General features: G+C 49.7%; 1 protein-coding gene across 2 annotated transcripts in view; it reads right to left on the reverse strand.

Annotated features, from left to right (window-relative positions):
• The window catches only part of GLIS1 (GLIS family zinc finger 1), a 141,525-nt gene that overhangs the window by 49,279 nt on the left and 77,787 nt on the right, over window positions 1-14,459 (reverse strand). For both annotated transcript variants that reach the window (XM_075616367.1, XM_075616368.1), the window contains exon 3: window positions 8,984-9,911. In XM_075616367.1, coding sequence (XP_075472482.1) covers window positions 8,984-9,911 — 928 coding nt within the window. The remainder of the gene's footprint in view (window positions 1-8,983; window positions 9,912-14,459) is intronic.

Consider the following 14,459-nt stretch of genomic DNA (forward strand, 5'->3'; position numbering starts at 1 on the left):
CACACTCCCTCTCCTCCCCCCACACACTCCCTCTCCTCCCCCACACTCCCTCTCCTCCCCCACACTCCCTCTCCTCCCCCCCACACTCCCCCCTCCCCCCACACACTCCCCCCTCCCCCCACACACTCCCTCTCCTCCCCCCACACAATCCCTCTCCTCCTCCCCCACACACTACATCTCCCCCCCACACTCCCTCTCCTCCTCCCCCCACACTCCCTCTCTCCCCCCCCACACTCCCTCTCCCCCCCCACACTCCCTCTCCCCCCCCCACACTCCCTCTCCCCCCCACCCACACTCCCTCCCCCCCCCACCCTCCCTCTCCCCCCCCACCCTCCCTCTCCCCCCCCCACCCTCCCTCTCCCCCCCCCACCCTCCCTCTCCCCCCCCACCCTCCCTCTCCCCCCCCCACCCTCCCTCTCCCCCCCACCCTCCCTCTCCCCACATCCTCCCCCTACCCTCTCTCCCCCCCCACCCTCCCTCTCCCCCCACCCCACCCTCCCTCTCCCCCACCCCACCCTCCCTCTCCCCCAAGAGTAAAGCCCCCTTCATGTAATCTCCGCTTGGAGAAGGATTACTGCAGGTAATAGATTTCGGGTGAGAGGCCCCTTGTGGTCACTTCCACAAGAAGAATGCTCTGCAGAATCCCACACTCGGTAATTATTTGCAGGCTGTGCAGAGATTTATTGTCAGGATCCAGAGGAGATGAGCAAACGTTACATACGGATTCTATTCCACAGGGGCCTGAAATGCACAGGGCGTGTAATGTGTGCTCTGAAAAGCACGTGTTTAACATGTGCTCTACAATGCATGAGGTGTGTAACATGTGCTCTGCAATGCATGAGGTGTATAACATGTGATCTACGATGCATGAGGTGTGTAACATGTGATCTACGATGCATGAGGTGTGTAACATGTGCTCTGCGATGCATGAGGTGTGTAACATGTGCTCTGCGATGCATGAGGTGTGTAACATGTGCTCTGCGATGCATGAGGTGTGTAACATGTGCTCTGCGATGCATGAGGTGTGTAACATGTGCTCTGCGATGCATGAGGTGTGTAACATGTGCTCTGCGATGCATGAGGTGTGTAACATGTGCTCTGCGATGCATGAGGTGTGTAACATGTGCTCTGCGATGCATGAGGTGTGTAACATGTGCTCTGCGATGCATGAGGTGTGTAACATGTGCTCTGCGATGCATGAGGTGTGTAACATGTGCTCTGCGATGCATGAGGTGTGTAACATGTGCTCTGCGATGCATGAGGTGTGTAACATGTGCTCTGCGATGCATGAGGTGTGTAACGTGCTCTGCGATGCATGAGGTGTGTAACATGTGCTCTGCGATGCATGAGGTGTGTAACATGTGCTCTGCAATGCACATGTTTAAGGTGTGTGCTGCAATACACTGCATGTTTAGTGTGAGCTCTGCAAAACACCACATGTTTATTCTGTGATCTAGAATGCCCTGCGTGTTTAATCTGTGATCTGCAATGCACTGCGTGTTTAACCTGTGCTCTGCAATGCATGAGGTGTTTAACGTGTGATCTGCAATGCACTGTGTGTTTAACGTGTGATCTGCAATGTACTGTGTGTTTAACGTGTGATCTGCAATGTACTGTGTGTTTAACGTGTGCTCTGCAATGCACTGCGTGTTTAACGTGTGATCTGCAATGCACTGCGTGTTTAACCTGTGCTCTACAATGCACTGCGTGTTTAACCTGTGATCTGCAATGCACTGTGTGATTAACGTGTGCTCTGCAATGCACTGCGTGTTTAACCTGTGATCTGCAATGCACTGTGTGATTAACGTGTGCTCTGCAATGCACTGTGTGTTTAACCTGTGCTCTGCAATGCACTGTGTGTTTAACCTGTGCTCTGCAATGCACTGTGTTTAACCTGTGCTCTGCAATGCACTGCGTGTTTAACCTGTGATCTGCAATGCACTGTGTGATTAACGTGTGCTCTGCAATGCACTGCGTGTTTAACCTGTGATCTGCAATGCACTGTGTGATTAACGTGTGCTCTGCAATGCACTGCGTGTTTAACCTGTGATCTGCAATGCACTGTGTGATTAACGTGTGCTCTGCAATGCACTGCGTGTTTAACCTGTGATCTGCAATGCACTGTGTGTTTAACCTGTGATCTGCAATGCACTGCGTGTTTAACGTGTGATATGCAATTTATCATGTTAGTCTTCTGGTTCCAAATTTCTCAAAATAAAGTTCCCATTGGGGACACAGGATTTATTTATTTGGAAAATCTGGTGCTGTTTCATTAATGACCTTTTGAATCCCAAGGAGAAGAATATATAAATCTGGGTAGAATTTACCAAAGGTTGAACTCGAGGGGCATATGCCTCTTTTCAACCTAATCGACTATGTTACTATCATGGGCAGAGAATACATGTCCAGACCAGGAGTGGCCAACTCCAGTCCTCAGGAGCTATCAACAGAAGATCTCTGCTTCAGCAGAGGTGGTGCAGTCTTCGACTGAACAATTGATTGAGCCACTGGTACTGAAGCACGGATATCCTGAAAACCTGACCCGTTGGGACTGTAGCTCTTGATGACCGGATTCAGCTACCCCTGGTCCAGACTGTTTCTCTGCTTCTCAGAGTAACTTCACTTCACTCTCTCCTGACAAATATGCACCAGAGATTCCCCACTCTTTGCATTGCCAGAGATATTATCGGAATGTTCTAACTGATGTTCTGCACATTCCGTCATTCAGCTTCCGAGGTGCTGATCTCCTTATCCAGCACGCCAACTATTTTAACACTTGCAGTAGGTGCCGCAGTCACTGAGTTTGTGACTCCCCTCAGCATGGAGATCACTATATCCACTCCTGGGCCATACACTAGATGAGTCCTTGTGCACACGGATTGGTTGCGGGCGTTCTGGACATATTAGTGTATATAGTACTCGGCCACATGAACATGTGGAGGTTATTAATCTGAGTCGCTGGCTATAAAACCCTCTCCCTGTGGATCGTCAGCCTTCATCTGAGATAACCAACCAATATTCTGTATGAAGCCTAAGGCTGCGGCCATAATGAAGGCCCGCGCGCGACGGAGCGCAAGGTGGCGAGCGCGCCTGTCGCCTGCACGATCTGTGGACGCAGATCACTTGCGAGACCGGGAGGCGTGGCCGCGATGTCACCAGGCTGGTTCGCCCTGATTGGCTCAAACACGGCCGTCGCACACGAAAAATCTAAATTTTTGGTCTGCTCAAAATCCTGCCGCATGCGTCACATAGCGCGCAGCATGGCCGGACTGGCGCACTTACTTGCATTTGTTCGGGCCGCACGCTCCGTCGCCTGCACTATGTCCAATGCCTCAGTGTGTTCTCAAGGGAGTCCATTCTTTGGTCCTTCCTAAGCTCTGATACGTGTGGGGAGAGGGTTTCAAAGCCTCACAGTAACTCTCGCAGGTGATAATATCATTATTACTATTTTTGTAGGATGGTTTGCAGAGCGTTCAGCGATGGGATAATGTGTCCTTTGCAATATGAACACATCCTTTTCACCTTGACATAACATTCCAGGTAGTTCTTATATCTCTGCATGCCTCCCTACACACCAGTTAGATTGTAAGCTCTTGAGGGCAGGAACTCCTATCCCCCAATTGTGCTTATTTGTACCATTCTTCCCTCTATATTATTTATTTAACGAGCAATATATATAATTGGCGAAATAGAAATAATAATACAATACAGTATACAGCAGGGCCTCTGGTATACGGCGGGTTCCGTTCCAGAGGCCCGCCGTATACTGAAAATCGCCGGAAAGCGGATCCGGCGATTTTCACTTCTGCGCATGCGCAAGCCTTCATTTTTGCCGTTCTGTGCATGTGCAACCTATGGTATGCGCGCGCAACCTGCGGTCTGCACATGCGTGCCGGCGCACTCGCCCGTTCTGCGCATGCGCGAGTTAGAAATCAAGATGGCGGCCCCCTTCTCGGTGCCGCCGTATGAGCGGATCGCCGAGAAGCGGGGCCCTGCTGTTTATCAATACATAGGAATTCTTTCACTGGCAGCGCAGAGCGACACATTTAAGTGAAACCTCAAACAGAAACAGAAAGATTTCACTTGATCACCTCATAGAGCAAATACTGTGTTATTCTGTGATGTCCTACTGTACATCAGTAACAAACAAATTCCTCACAGTGCAGGTCTCCTCTGGGACAGAGGTACAAAGTACATCTCTACTCACACGTTCACAATGCAATTCTCCATTTAATGTGACAACCAAGAACAGAGGAGGCACAATGTTTCAGGTCCCATATGGACATCACCTGATGAAAGGTCCACCATATGGGACTTGAAACAGTGTTCCTCCTCTGTTCTTGGCTGTTACAACACATAAAGAATTACATTGTGAACTTGTGCGTAGAGATGTACTTTGTACCTCCTGTCCCAGAGGAGACCTGCACTTTGAAGAAATAGTTTGTCTATGTTGTGTTGGCTGCACCAGCAGGATTCTCCTCGCCTGAAACCGTTTCCCCGCACGTTCGAACTGCACTCATAACAAACCTCACGCTGCTATCTCCAGCCGATACTTTAGGCTGAACAGATAGTACGGGAGGATAGCTTGGACGCGAGATGTTATTTTGTCTTCATATGAGAACATATTATAAGTTTGCTAATTTCTGCTGTCTCAGACAATCAAAATTCCGATTGTCTGGAACATCAAATCTAAGAAAGCAGGAAAATTAATCTTCAAACGCGAGAGTCTTGCAGGCCATTGCATCATTATTTGGGTTGGATACATTTTTTGATTATAATGCAGATGAATCTAAAATGTAATATAACTAAAATAACACAAGCTAAGTATGAAACATAACAGGATATTGCTGAGAGATTAGGTCGTTTCCTTCTCACTACTGACACAGCCCAAGGAAAAAAAACGAACGCAGAGTGGAGACAGGGCTCTCATGGCAATATTTAGCAGAGCATGAATGGTGGATCCTGGCAGCTCGGGATCTGCTGTAACACACAGGAGGACTTTCTTCTGTGGAATAGGAGGGAGCTAATTGGGAGCAGATGGAGGGATGAGCCTTTATTGCTGGACTGTACCTCATGATCACTTTGTGGAAATATCATAAAAGGATTAACTGGCATTTTAAAGGACTATTTATTTTTCAATCAAAATGTCTCCTCTATTTCCTGTTCTTAAGTAGCCCAAATTCGTAAATTCCTTTGTCTATTACAGCATATGGTAGCAGAGTGTCAGAAGGAATTATTCGTTTTGATGTGTCGGACAGCTTTGGGATAAGGGACCTGCTGTCACTGCCCGTCTTGTTCAAAGTTCTGAGCTGCTACTAATTCCAAAGCAGGGGCATTCCCTTTGCACAAACTGAAGCAGTGTGGGGAGCGCAGGATGCAGTGTTAGCAGAGAGGAAGCTGGGTGCAGGACACAGACAATCCTAATGTAGTGTTTTTATACCATAGAGCGAACTCTCAACCCATAACAAGTCAACCGCATTCAGTGCCATGGTGGACAGTGCCGAAAACAGGGATTGTGGTACTGGAGGGGTCTTCTCACTGTGACTGTCCCTTGTCACTCTCGCTCTGTCACTGTCCCTCTGTCCCGTGACCGACAGCTTCAGATTTATTCCTAGTTTCACCTTATCAAAGAGTCGAAAAAAGAGACTAAGAATGTCGTCTGTTCTGCCACGAGATCGCACAGAGAACATCGGGACAGAGCGCCCACAAGCTCAGCGCCAGAGAATGTGCACCCACGGACCGGGCGGCACAGCTGCCATTTTGAGGGGTTTGCTTCATTTTCAGACTGATATTCTGCACTTTCTCCCTGTAGATACATTTATACTATATATATATATATATATATATATATATATATATATACACATACACGTGTGTATATGTGGAACACACAGAGTATTGTGGTGATTTTGTGTTGGTGCAAGAGCCCCTCACCCACACCATGTAGGAGCCCCTCACTCACATAGGGTTGTCAGGTGGCTTCTCCAAAAATACTGGACACAATGGTGAAAGGTGTGACACACTCGAGAGACACACAAACCTCTCCGCTCCATGCTGTTTCCTCCTCTCGTGGCCCCACCCCCAGGCTCCTGACACATCCTCCTGATTGGCTGCATTACCCGGCAGCAGCCAATCAGGATGAAGGAAGCTGATCAGTTCCCTAGCAGCAGCCCTGCTCTCTCCGTGCTTGGGGAAATCCCACGGCCCCACATGCCGGTGAAGTTACTATGTCCAGAGAGGTCATACAAGGCACATACATGTCCAGTATTACCTCTCATTTTTTACTGGACAGAATGTCCAAATACAGGACAGTCCAGTTCAATACTGGACACCTGGCGACACTACACCCTCATCATGCGGGAGCCCCTCGCCCACCCCATGCAGGAGCCCCTTACCCGGAGCCCCTCACCCACGTCATACAGGAGCCGCTCACCCACGTCATACAGGAGCCGCTCACCCACATGAAGCCCCTCGCCCACATCATGCGGGAGCCCCTCGCCCACCCCATGCAGGAGCCCCTTACCCGGAGCCCCTCACCCACATCATGCAGGAGCACCTCACCCACATCAAGCCCCTCGCCCACATCATGCGGGAGCCCCTCGCCCACCCCATGCAGGAGCCCCTTACCCGGAGCCACTCACCTATGTCATGCAGGAGCCCCTCGCCCACATCATGCAGGAGCCCCTCGCCCACATCATGCAGGAGCCCCTTACCCGGAGCCCCTCACCTATGTCATGCAGGAGCACCTCACCCACATCAAGCCCCTCGCCCACATCATGCAGGAGCCCCTCGCCCACATCATGCCCCTCGCCCACATCATGCAGGAGCACCTCACCCACATCAAGCCCCTTACCCACATCATGCAGGAGCCCCTCACCCACATCATGCAGGAGCCCCCCAACCCTGCCAGGGGGGCCTGTCATGCATTGTTTGCCAGTACTTCCTGGTTACTTAAATCCCTTGTGTGACATGGTTCAATAGGACGCTGCGACGGATGATGCACGCGGCTTCCTATTTGCCCGCATGTTACCAGGCAGGTTTAAGCTGTCACTTTGTTTTCTCAGGAGGGGGCGGTACCTGCGCTACGTTCCACGGTAAGTACAGTATCTGCAGGAGCAGTGCGTCCCCGGGGCAGAAAATAGTGTGTATCATCTCCGGAAACCCCCATGCTTCCCATCGCTGTAAGAAAAGGGGCGAGGGGGCGACACACGAAAAACAAGCAGGGGAAACTGCTACTTTTTAATAAGGGCAATGTGGTCTGGTGGCGTGTGCACGTGGCGCTTGGAACGGGCACTGCCTCTGCTGGAGGTTTGTATGAAATAGAAGTAGGCGTGTTAGTCCGGTCGCGGGGTAAATGAGTACTGCAGTATTAGGCGACACCTTTTTTATTTGGACTAATAATTGATATTGTAGGACAAGCTTTTGAGAGTTCTCTCTCTTCCAATGTGGGGTTCAAATAGATGCAAAAATCAAGATAATAATCTAGGAGAAGAGAAGGTAGAATCAGAGAGAAGGGCAGAGGAACGGTACATAAACAGACAGGGCAATAAATGGATTAAAGGGACAGTGAGCAATATGGCGTACTGCACATAGAAAACCAAGCATCCAGCAGTAGTGGGAGAGGGGAAAGCAGGGGCGGGGAGAGGGGAAATTGTTGAGAGTGACAGAATAATGGCATACTCCACATATCTGTATCCAAGAAACCATCAGATGTAGTTACCTTCACAGCTCCAGCTTTCATTCCGCTCATACAAAGATAAGCAATCATACACAGCCAGGCTATCCGATATCACCGCATATGCTCTGACACTAAAGATCGGAGCAGACACCTCACAACCCTCCCTGACTGAATCATTCGGGCAGAAGGAAAACCAGACAAAGACTGTTACCAAAACTATCACATCTGCACTAAAAGCCCCACGCCAACACCAAAAGAAAGAAAACAACCACGCGCATACCACACGTGGCCACATGCAGCAGTGAGAAATACGAAACATAATCAAAGATCTGCAAAAACCCAAACTGGATGACAAATTGCAATACATTAACCCTCAAATCTCCAAAACGTACATTCTGGGAACCGCCAAACCTCAGATAGAAGCTAGTCAACAGAAAACTTCATAATAAGTTCAAGAACGGTACAATACCATGCCACATCACACGCTGCAAACTTTGCAAACATACATGCGAATATCCCACCGTCGGCTGCAAACATAGAACATATATTCTATATATATATATAGAGAGAGAGAGAAGTATTACATTCACGTTCTGTATCTGTGTAGAATACATTACAAACATGATTAAAGTAATTAAAATCAGACTTGTCTGGTCAGTTTCTCACCTTCCTGATTAAAAGGCAAATAATATGCCCTACAGCTTGTCTCACCCTCTCCCATGCGCCTAATTACAGTACAAGAAACCCTTCTGTCTGCAACAGCAGTTACATTGTATTCTCTATGGTGAAGGATTCCGTGTTTACTTGTGCAGCTTCTGCTTCCATCCTTATATTGTACACGGCTTTACATGGCACAGAACACCTCTCTCTACTGTAACATTAAACACATTGCTCTGTTCCTGACCCCCTATTAAAGTGGCAGTCCTGTGTAAACAAGGTGTCATCAGCTCTCTATAAAGGTCTCCCTAAAAGTGACCGTTTTACTTCTGTTTAATAATGAATGTTTCCTATTTCTCAGGGCCCACTAAATTCAGCATATCAGCTACTCCTTTAATACCGGCTTCATAATGACAAAGCCAAGATAAAACAAGGACAACCAGTCAGTTCTAGTTCTGACAAACAGTCTCATCACCAAAGGACATTGGTTAGAAACCATTTGGGGCTTTGGCTTCCTGTGTATACGTTAAAAATAAACAATAACTGTAATGGTGTATTTATATGTGTCCATTTTTTGTAATCCCCCCCTCGCATATCAGACTCGGCGGTGACACTATATTCATGGGAGTATAGGGGACGCTCACTTACCATGCACTTGTTCGGCTTCTCCCCAGAGTGCACCCTCATGTGGATGAGCAGTTTGTAGCGGGCGTTGAAGGGTTTATAGCGCCGTGCGCATCCGGCCCAAAAGCAGGTGAAGTCCTCTCCTTTGCGTTGGTCGATGTGCGTCTTCTCAATGTGTCTCACCAGCTCCTCCTGCTGCTCGTACGAGGCGGTGCAGTCTATCCAGCGGCACAGCTGCCTCCCCTTTCCAGCCCCAGACTCATCCCCTTCATGGGATGGCAGAGGTTTGGGGGACATGGCGCAGGGCAGATGGAGGGGGTATGGAGGGGGCAGCCCCAGTTGGCAGTTGTCCTGCGGCTCTTGTTTCAGGAAGCCAAGTTTGCCTTGGCCGTTGGAGGCTGCGGTCAGGAGAAGGCCGGAGCCGCCCTCCGAGCACGGCACATTTATTCTCTCCGGGTCTCTGTGCCCGCACTTATTGGAGAGGGGGAGGCACGAGGTGGGAGAGGGAAGGCTGCAGAGACCTTCCAGATGGGATGCTTTCGGGGGGCAGAGGTTAGCACCCCTGCCTGCGATGCTGGGAGGGGGAGCACGCAGTCTGTTCACACAGGGGGGCAGCGATGGGTGAGAGGCGTGGATGATTTCCGCAATATCGACTCCGCCAAAGGAGCATCTCCTCCTGACGCTGCCGGGCTGGAGACGATCGGAGGTGTGAGGGCTGCCGGCTGCCAGTGACCCCTGGGAGGGGCCGTGCGTGGAATCCAACAGGCACGATGACAGACAGTTTGTGAATCCATTGTTAGACGCGGCCGTGCCAGGGAGCAGAGCTACCCTTGTGTCTGTGACGTCTGCGAGGACGGACAGGTGCGAGTAGTTGCAGGGACCCTCCTGTTTGATGTGATCCGGGGGGTGAGCTCCGTTCAGACACGAAGAGAGGGAGGTGGGAAACTCAGGCCTGGAGAGAGCGGGAGACAGAAACAGAGCCAATGAGAGACAGAGAGAGACAGAGCGAGAGAGTGAGACAGAGAGAGAGAGTGAGACAGAGGGAGAGAGTGAGACAGAGGGAGAGAATGAGACAGAGGGAGAGAGTGAGACAGAGGGAGAGAGTGAGACAGAGGGAGAGAGTGAGACAGAGGGAGAGAGTGAGACAGAGGGAGAGAGTGAGACAGAGAGAGCGAGTGAGACAGAGGGAGAGAGTGAGACAGAGGGAGAGAGTGAGACAGAGGGAGAGAGTGAGACAGGGAGAGAGTGAGACAGAGAGAGAGAGTGAGACAGGGAGAGAGTGAGACAGAGGGAGACAGTGAGACAGAGGGAGAGAGTGAGACAGAGGGAGAAAGTGAGACAGAGGGAGAGAGTGAGACAGAGGGAGAGAGTGAGACAGAGGGAGAGAGTGAGACAGAGGGAGAGAGTGAGACAGGGAGAGAGTGAGACAGAGAGAGAGAGAGTGAGACAGAGAGAGAGAGAGAGAGTGAGACAGAGAGAGAGAGTGAGACAGAGAGAGAGAGTGAGACAGAGGGAGAGAGTGAGACAGAGGGAGAGAGTGAGACAGAGGGAGAGAGTGAGACAGAGAGAGTGAGACAGAGGGAGAGAGTGAGACAGAGCGAGAGAGTGAGACAGAGAGAGAGAACACTCAGAGGGACAACTGAGAAACTTAACAAGACTTTACTTGTGTCGTGGGCTGTGACAGTAACAACATATCGCGATATATCATCACATCTCATGATACATTACAATATAATATTACAAAATAATAATTTGTAATAACTGATATATATTGTAATGGACCACAATACATTGTTATATACTGTATCACAAATATATTGCAACAACATAGCATAAGTATCGCCAATGTTCCCAGCTGATAGAAGAAGCGCGTGTTGGATCCCGGCCTGCTTGCGCCTGTGTTACTCATCCACAACTGGGGGATAATGATATAATTGTGACTTACGCCTCTTTGGAGGCTAGAAATGTGCAGTGACGATGTCCCCCCGGGGGTCGGTGCAGAAACACTCCGGGATTACATCTTTACTGGAGTCCTGGATTCTGGTGATTTTATGTAAGTAGAATAACTTTAATGGGGCTTTCTGTGCCCTATCACGAGGTGAGCATTATCACTGCTTACCAACAGGACATGACTCTGTGACCAGACAGGACTATGTGACATGCTTCTATGATGGGACAAGACAGGTCTCTGTGACAGGACAATGTGATATGGTTGAGACTCTTGTGACAGGCCAGACCAAGTGATGTGACAGGATAGGACTCTGTGACGGGACTGGACTCTGTGACGGGACAGGACTCTGTGACGGGACAGGACTCTGTGATGGGACAGGACTCTGTGACGGGACAGGACTCTGTGACGGGACAGGACTCTGTGACGGGACAGGACAGGGCCCTGTGACTTTGTGACGGTTACACTGAACCTTGTGCTGTTTATTTCTGTATATAGTAATATGTGTTCTTGTCCTGGGAATAACGTTGGGCATGAGATGGAGAGAGGTCGGATTTCTGATCCTCTTCTTTTCAGGCATCTTTCATCCCCCTCATTATGGGATTCACAATAAGGTAACGAGTATCCGGCGCGATCGCTGGCCCCTGCTTTGTGCTCAGCCTCCTAATTACCTTTGTTTTATAACTGCTCTTACTGACAGAACACTCATCGCATGTTACATGGGAGGGTCGTGATAACGTGAGATAAACTCTTTCAGTGCTGCAGAGGCCGCTAATATCTGCATGCTTTCCTAACCCCCAAACTCATTTCTCTTGTGTCTCCCCATAACCATTAAGATTGTCAGCTCTGCGGCACAGGAACAGCTCAGATTGTATCTTGTTTGATTAATGACATTGTTATGTGTTAGCTGCTCTCTCGTATATCGCAAGCTGCAATACGCTACATTATGTGTTGGTGCCATATAACATAAGAAAAACAGAGACGACTGTCAGCTGGCCAGCAATGAGGGAGTTAAATGTATGAGAAGAATAAGATAGTATCAGCGGCCTGAGATAAAGGCAGCGTGGCGACTTTGTGTGGCGACTTTGTGCGGCTCTGCCACAGAGAAGGGAATAAGAGCAGATAGAGGACTCAACGCTTTGTAGACTTGTATTCCGAGAGATCGTCTATGTCAGACATTTGTTTTGGATCTGGCAACATTTAGATTAACGAGGAAACAACTAAGAGAATAAAGGCCTGTGTTTTCGTTAAATTAATTTATACCAAATGTTTACACAGAGATTTGTCATGAGCAGAACTGACAATTTATATGAAAACCAGAGACAGGCTTCAACATGACTATGAATTAGGTTGTTTGGTGGATTTTTGTCATGGCTGCTTCACTAACGTGGGGTCCACATTTTGCACAAATTCCCTTATAGCTCAGATAGGTCACACGCACACGCACGCACACGCACGCACACACAAGCACGCACGCACGCACACACACACACACACACACACACACACACACACACACACACCTTCTATATTTCCATGGGATGTAACTCAGAGGGACACGCAATACATGAGCAGAAGATAGAACGATGGGGTAATTTCATCTGTACTTGGTAACACGTGTTCTCCTAAAGTGACAGACTAACAGACAGTCCTCGCCAGTTTTGTACTTCAGTAATATTTGTCATTTACTGGCGTATAATTGTCGGATTTGTAGTTGAACCGCGTGACTCGGAAGCAGATTTATAGACGAGCCGCGTGACTCGGAGGCAGATTTATAGACGAGCCGCGTGACTCGGAGGCAGATTTATAGAGAAGCGCGTGACTCGGAAGCAGATTTATAGACGAGCCGCGTGACTCGGAAGCAGATTTATAGACGAGCCGCGTGACTCGGAAGCAGATTTATAGAGAAGCCGCGTGACTCGGAAGCAGATTTATAGAGAAGCCGCATGACTCGGACGCAGATTTATAGACGAGCCGCGTGACTCGGACGCAGATTTATAGAGAAGCCGCGTGACTCGGACGCAGATTTATAGAGAAGCCGCGTGACTCGGAGGCAGATTTATAGAGAAGCGCGTGACTCGGAAGCAGATTTATAGACGAGCCGCGTGACTCGGAAGCAGATTTATAGACGAGCCGCGTGACTCGGAAGCAGATTTATAGAGAAGCCGCGTGACGCGGAAGCAGATTTATAGAGAAGCCGCGTGACTCGGAAGCAGATTTATAGACGAGCCGCGTGACTCGGAAGCAGATTTATAGACGAGCCGCGTGACTCGGAAGCAGATTTATAGAGAAGCCGCGTGACTCGGAAGCAGATTTATAGAGAAGCCGCGTGACTCGGAAGCAGATTTATAGACGAGCCGCGTGACTCGGAAGCAGATTTATAGACGAGTCGCGTGACTCGGAAGCAGATTTATAGACGAGCCGCGTGACTCGGAAGCAGATTTATAGAGAAGCCGCGTGACTCAGAAGCAGATTTATAGACGAGCCGCGTGACTCGGAGGCAGATTTATAGACGAGCCGCGTGACTCGGAAGCAGATTTATAGACGAGCCGCGTGACGCGGAAGCAGATTTATAGACGAGCCGCGTGACGCGGAAGCAGATTTATAGACGAGCCGCGTGACGCGGAAGCAGATTTATAGAGAAGCGCGTGACTCGGAAGCAGATTTATAGAGAAGCCGCGTGACTCGGAAGTAGATTTATAGAGAAGCCGCGTGACTCGGAAGCAGATTTATAGAGAAGCCGCGTGACTCGGAAGCAGATTTATAGAGAAGCTGCGTGACTCGGAAGCAGATTTATAGACGAGCCGCGTGACTCGGAAGCAGATTTATAGAGAAGCCGCGTGACTCGGAAGCAGATTTATAGACGAGCCGCGTTACTCGGACGCAGATTTATAGAGGAGCCGCGTGACTCGGAGGCAGATTTATAGACGAGCCGCGTGACGCGGAAGCAGATTTATATACGAGCCGCGTGACTCGGAAGCAGATTTATAGACGAGCCGCGTGACTCGGAAGCAGATTTATAGACAAGCCGCGTGACGCGGAAGCAGATTTATAGACGAGCCGCGTGACTCGGAAGCAGATTTATAGACGAGCCGCGTGACTCGGAAGCAGATTTATAGACGAGCCGCGTGACTCGGAAGCAGATTTATAGAGAAGCCGCGTGACGCGGAAGCAGATTTATAGACGAGCCGCGTGACTCGGAAGCAGATTTATAGACGAGCCGCGTGACGCGGAAGCAGATTTATAGACGAGCCGCGTTACTCGGACGCAGATTTATAGACGAGCCGCGTGACTCGGAGGCAGATTTATAGACGAGCCGCGTGACTCGGAGGCAGATTTATAGACGAGCCGCGTGACTCGGAAGCAGATTTATAGACGAGCCGCGTGACGCGGAAGCAGATTTATAGACGAGCCACGTGACGCGGAAGCAGATTTATAGACGAGCCGCGTGACTCGGAAGCAGATTTATAGAGAAGCCGCGTGACTCGGAAGCAGATTTATAGACGAGCCGCGTGACTCGGAAGCAGATTTATAGACGAGCCGCGTGACTCG

This window comes from Ascaphus truei, chromosome 10, assembly GCF_040206685.1.
Source record: "Ascaphus truei isolate aAscTru1 chromosome 10, aAscTru1.hap1, whole genome shotgun sequence".
Lineage (NCBI taxonomy): Eukaryota > Metazoa > Chordata > Amphibia > Anura > Ascaphidae > Ascaphus > Ascaphus truei.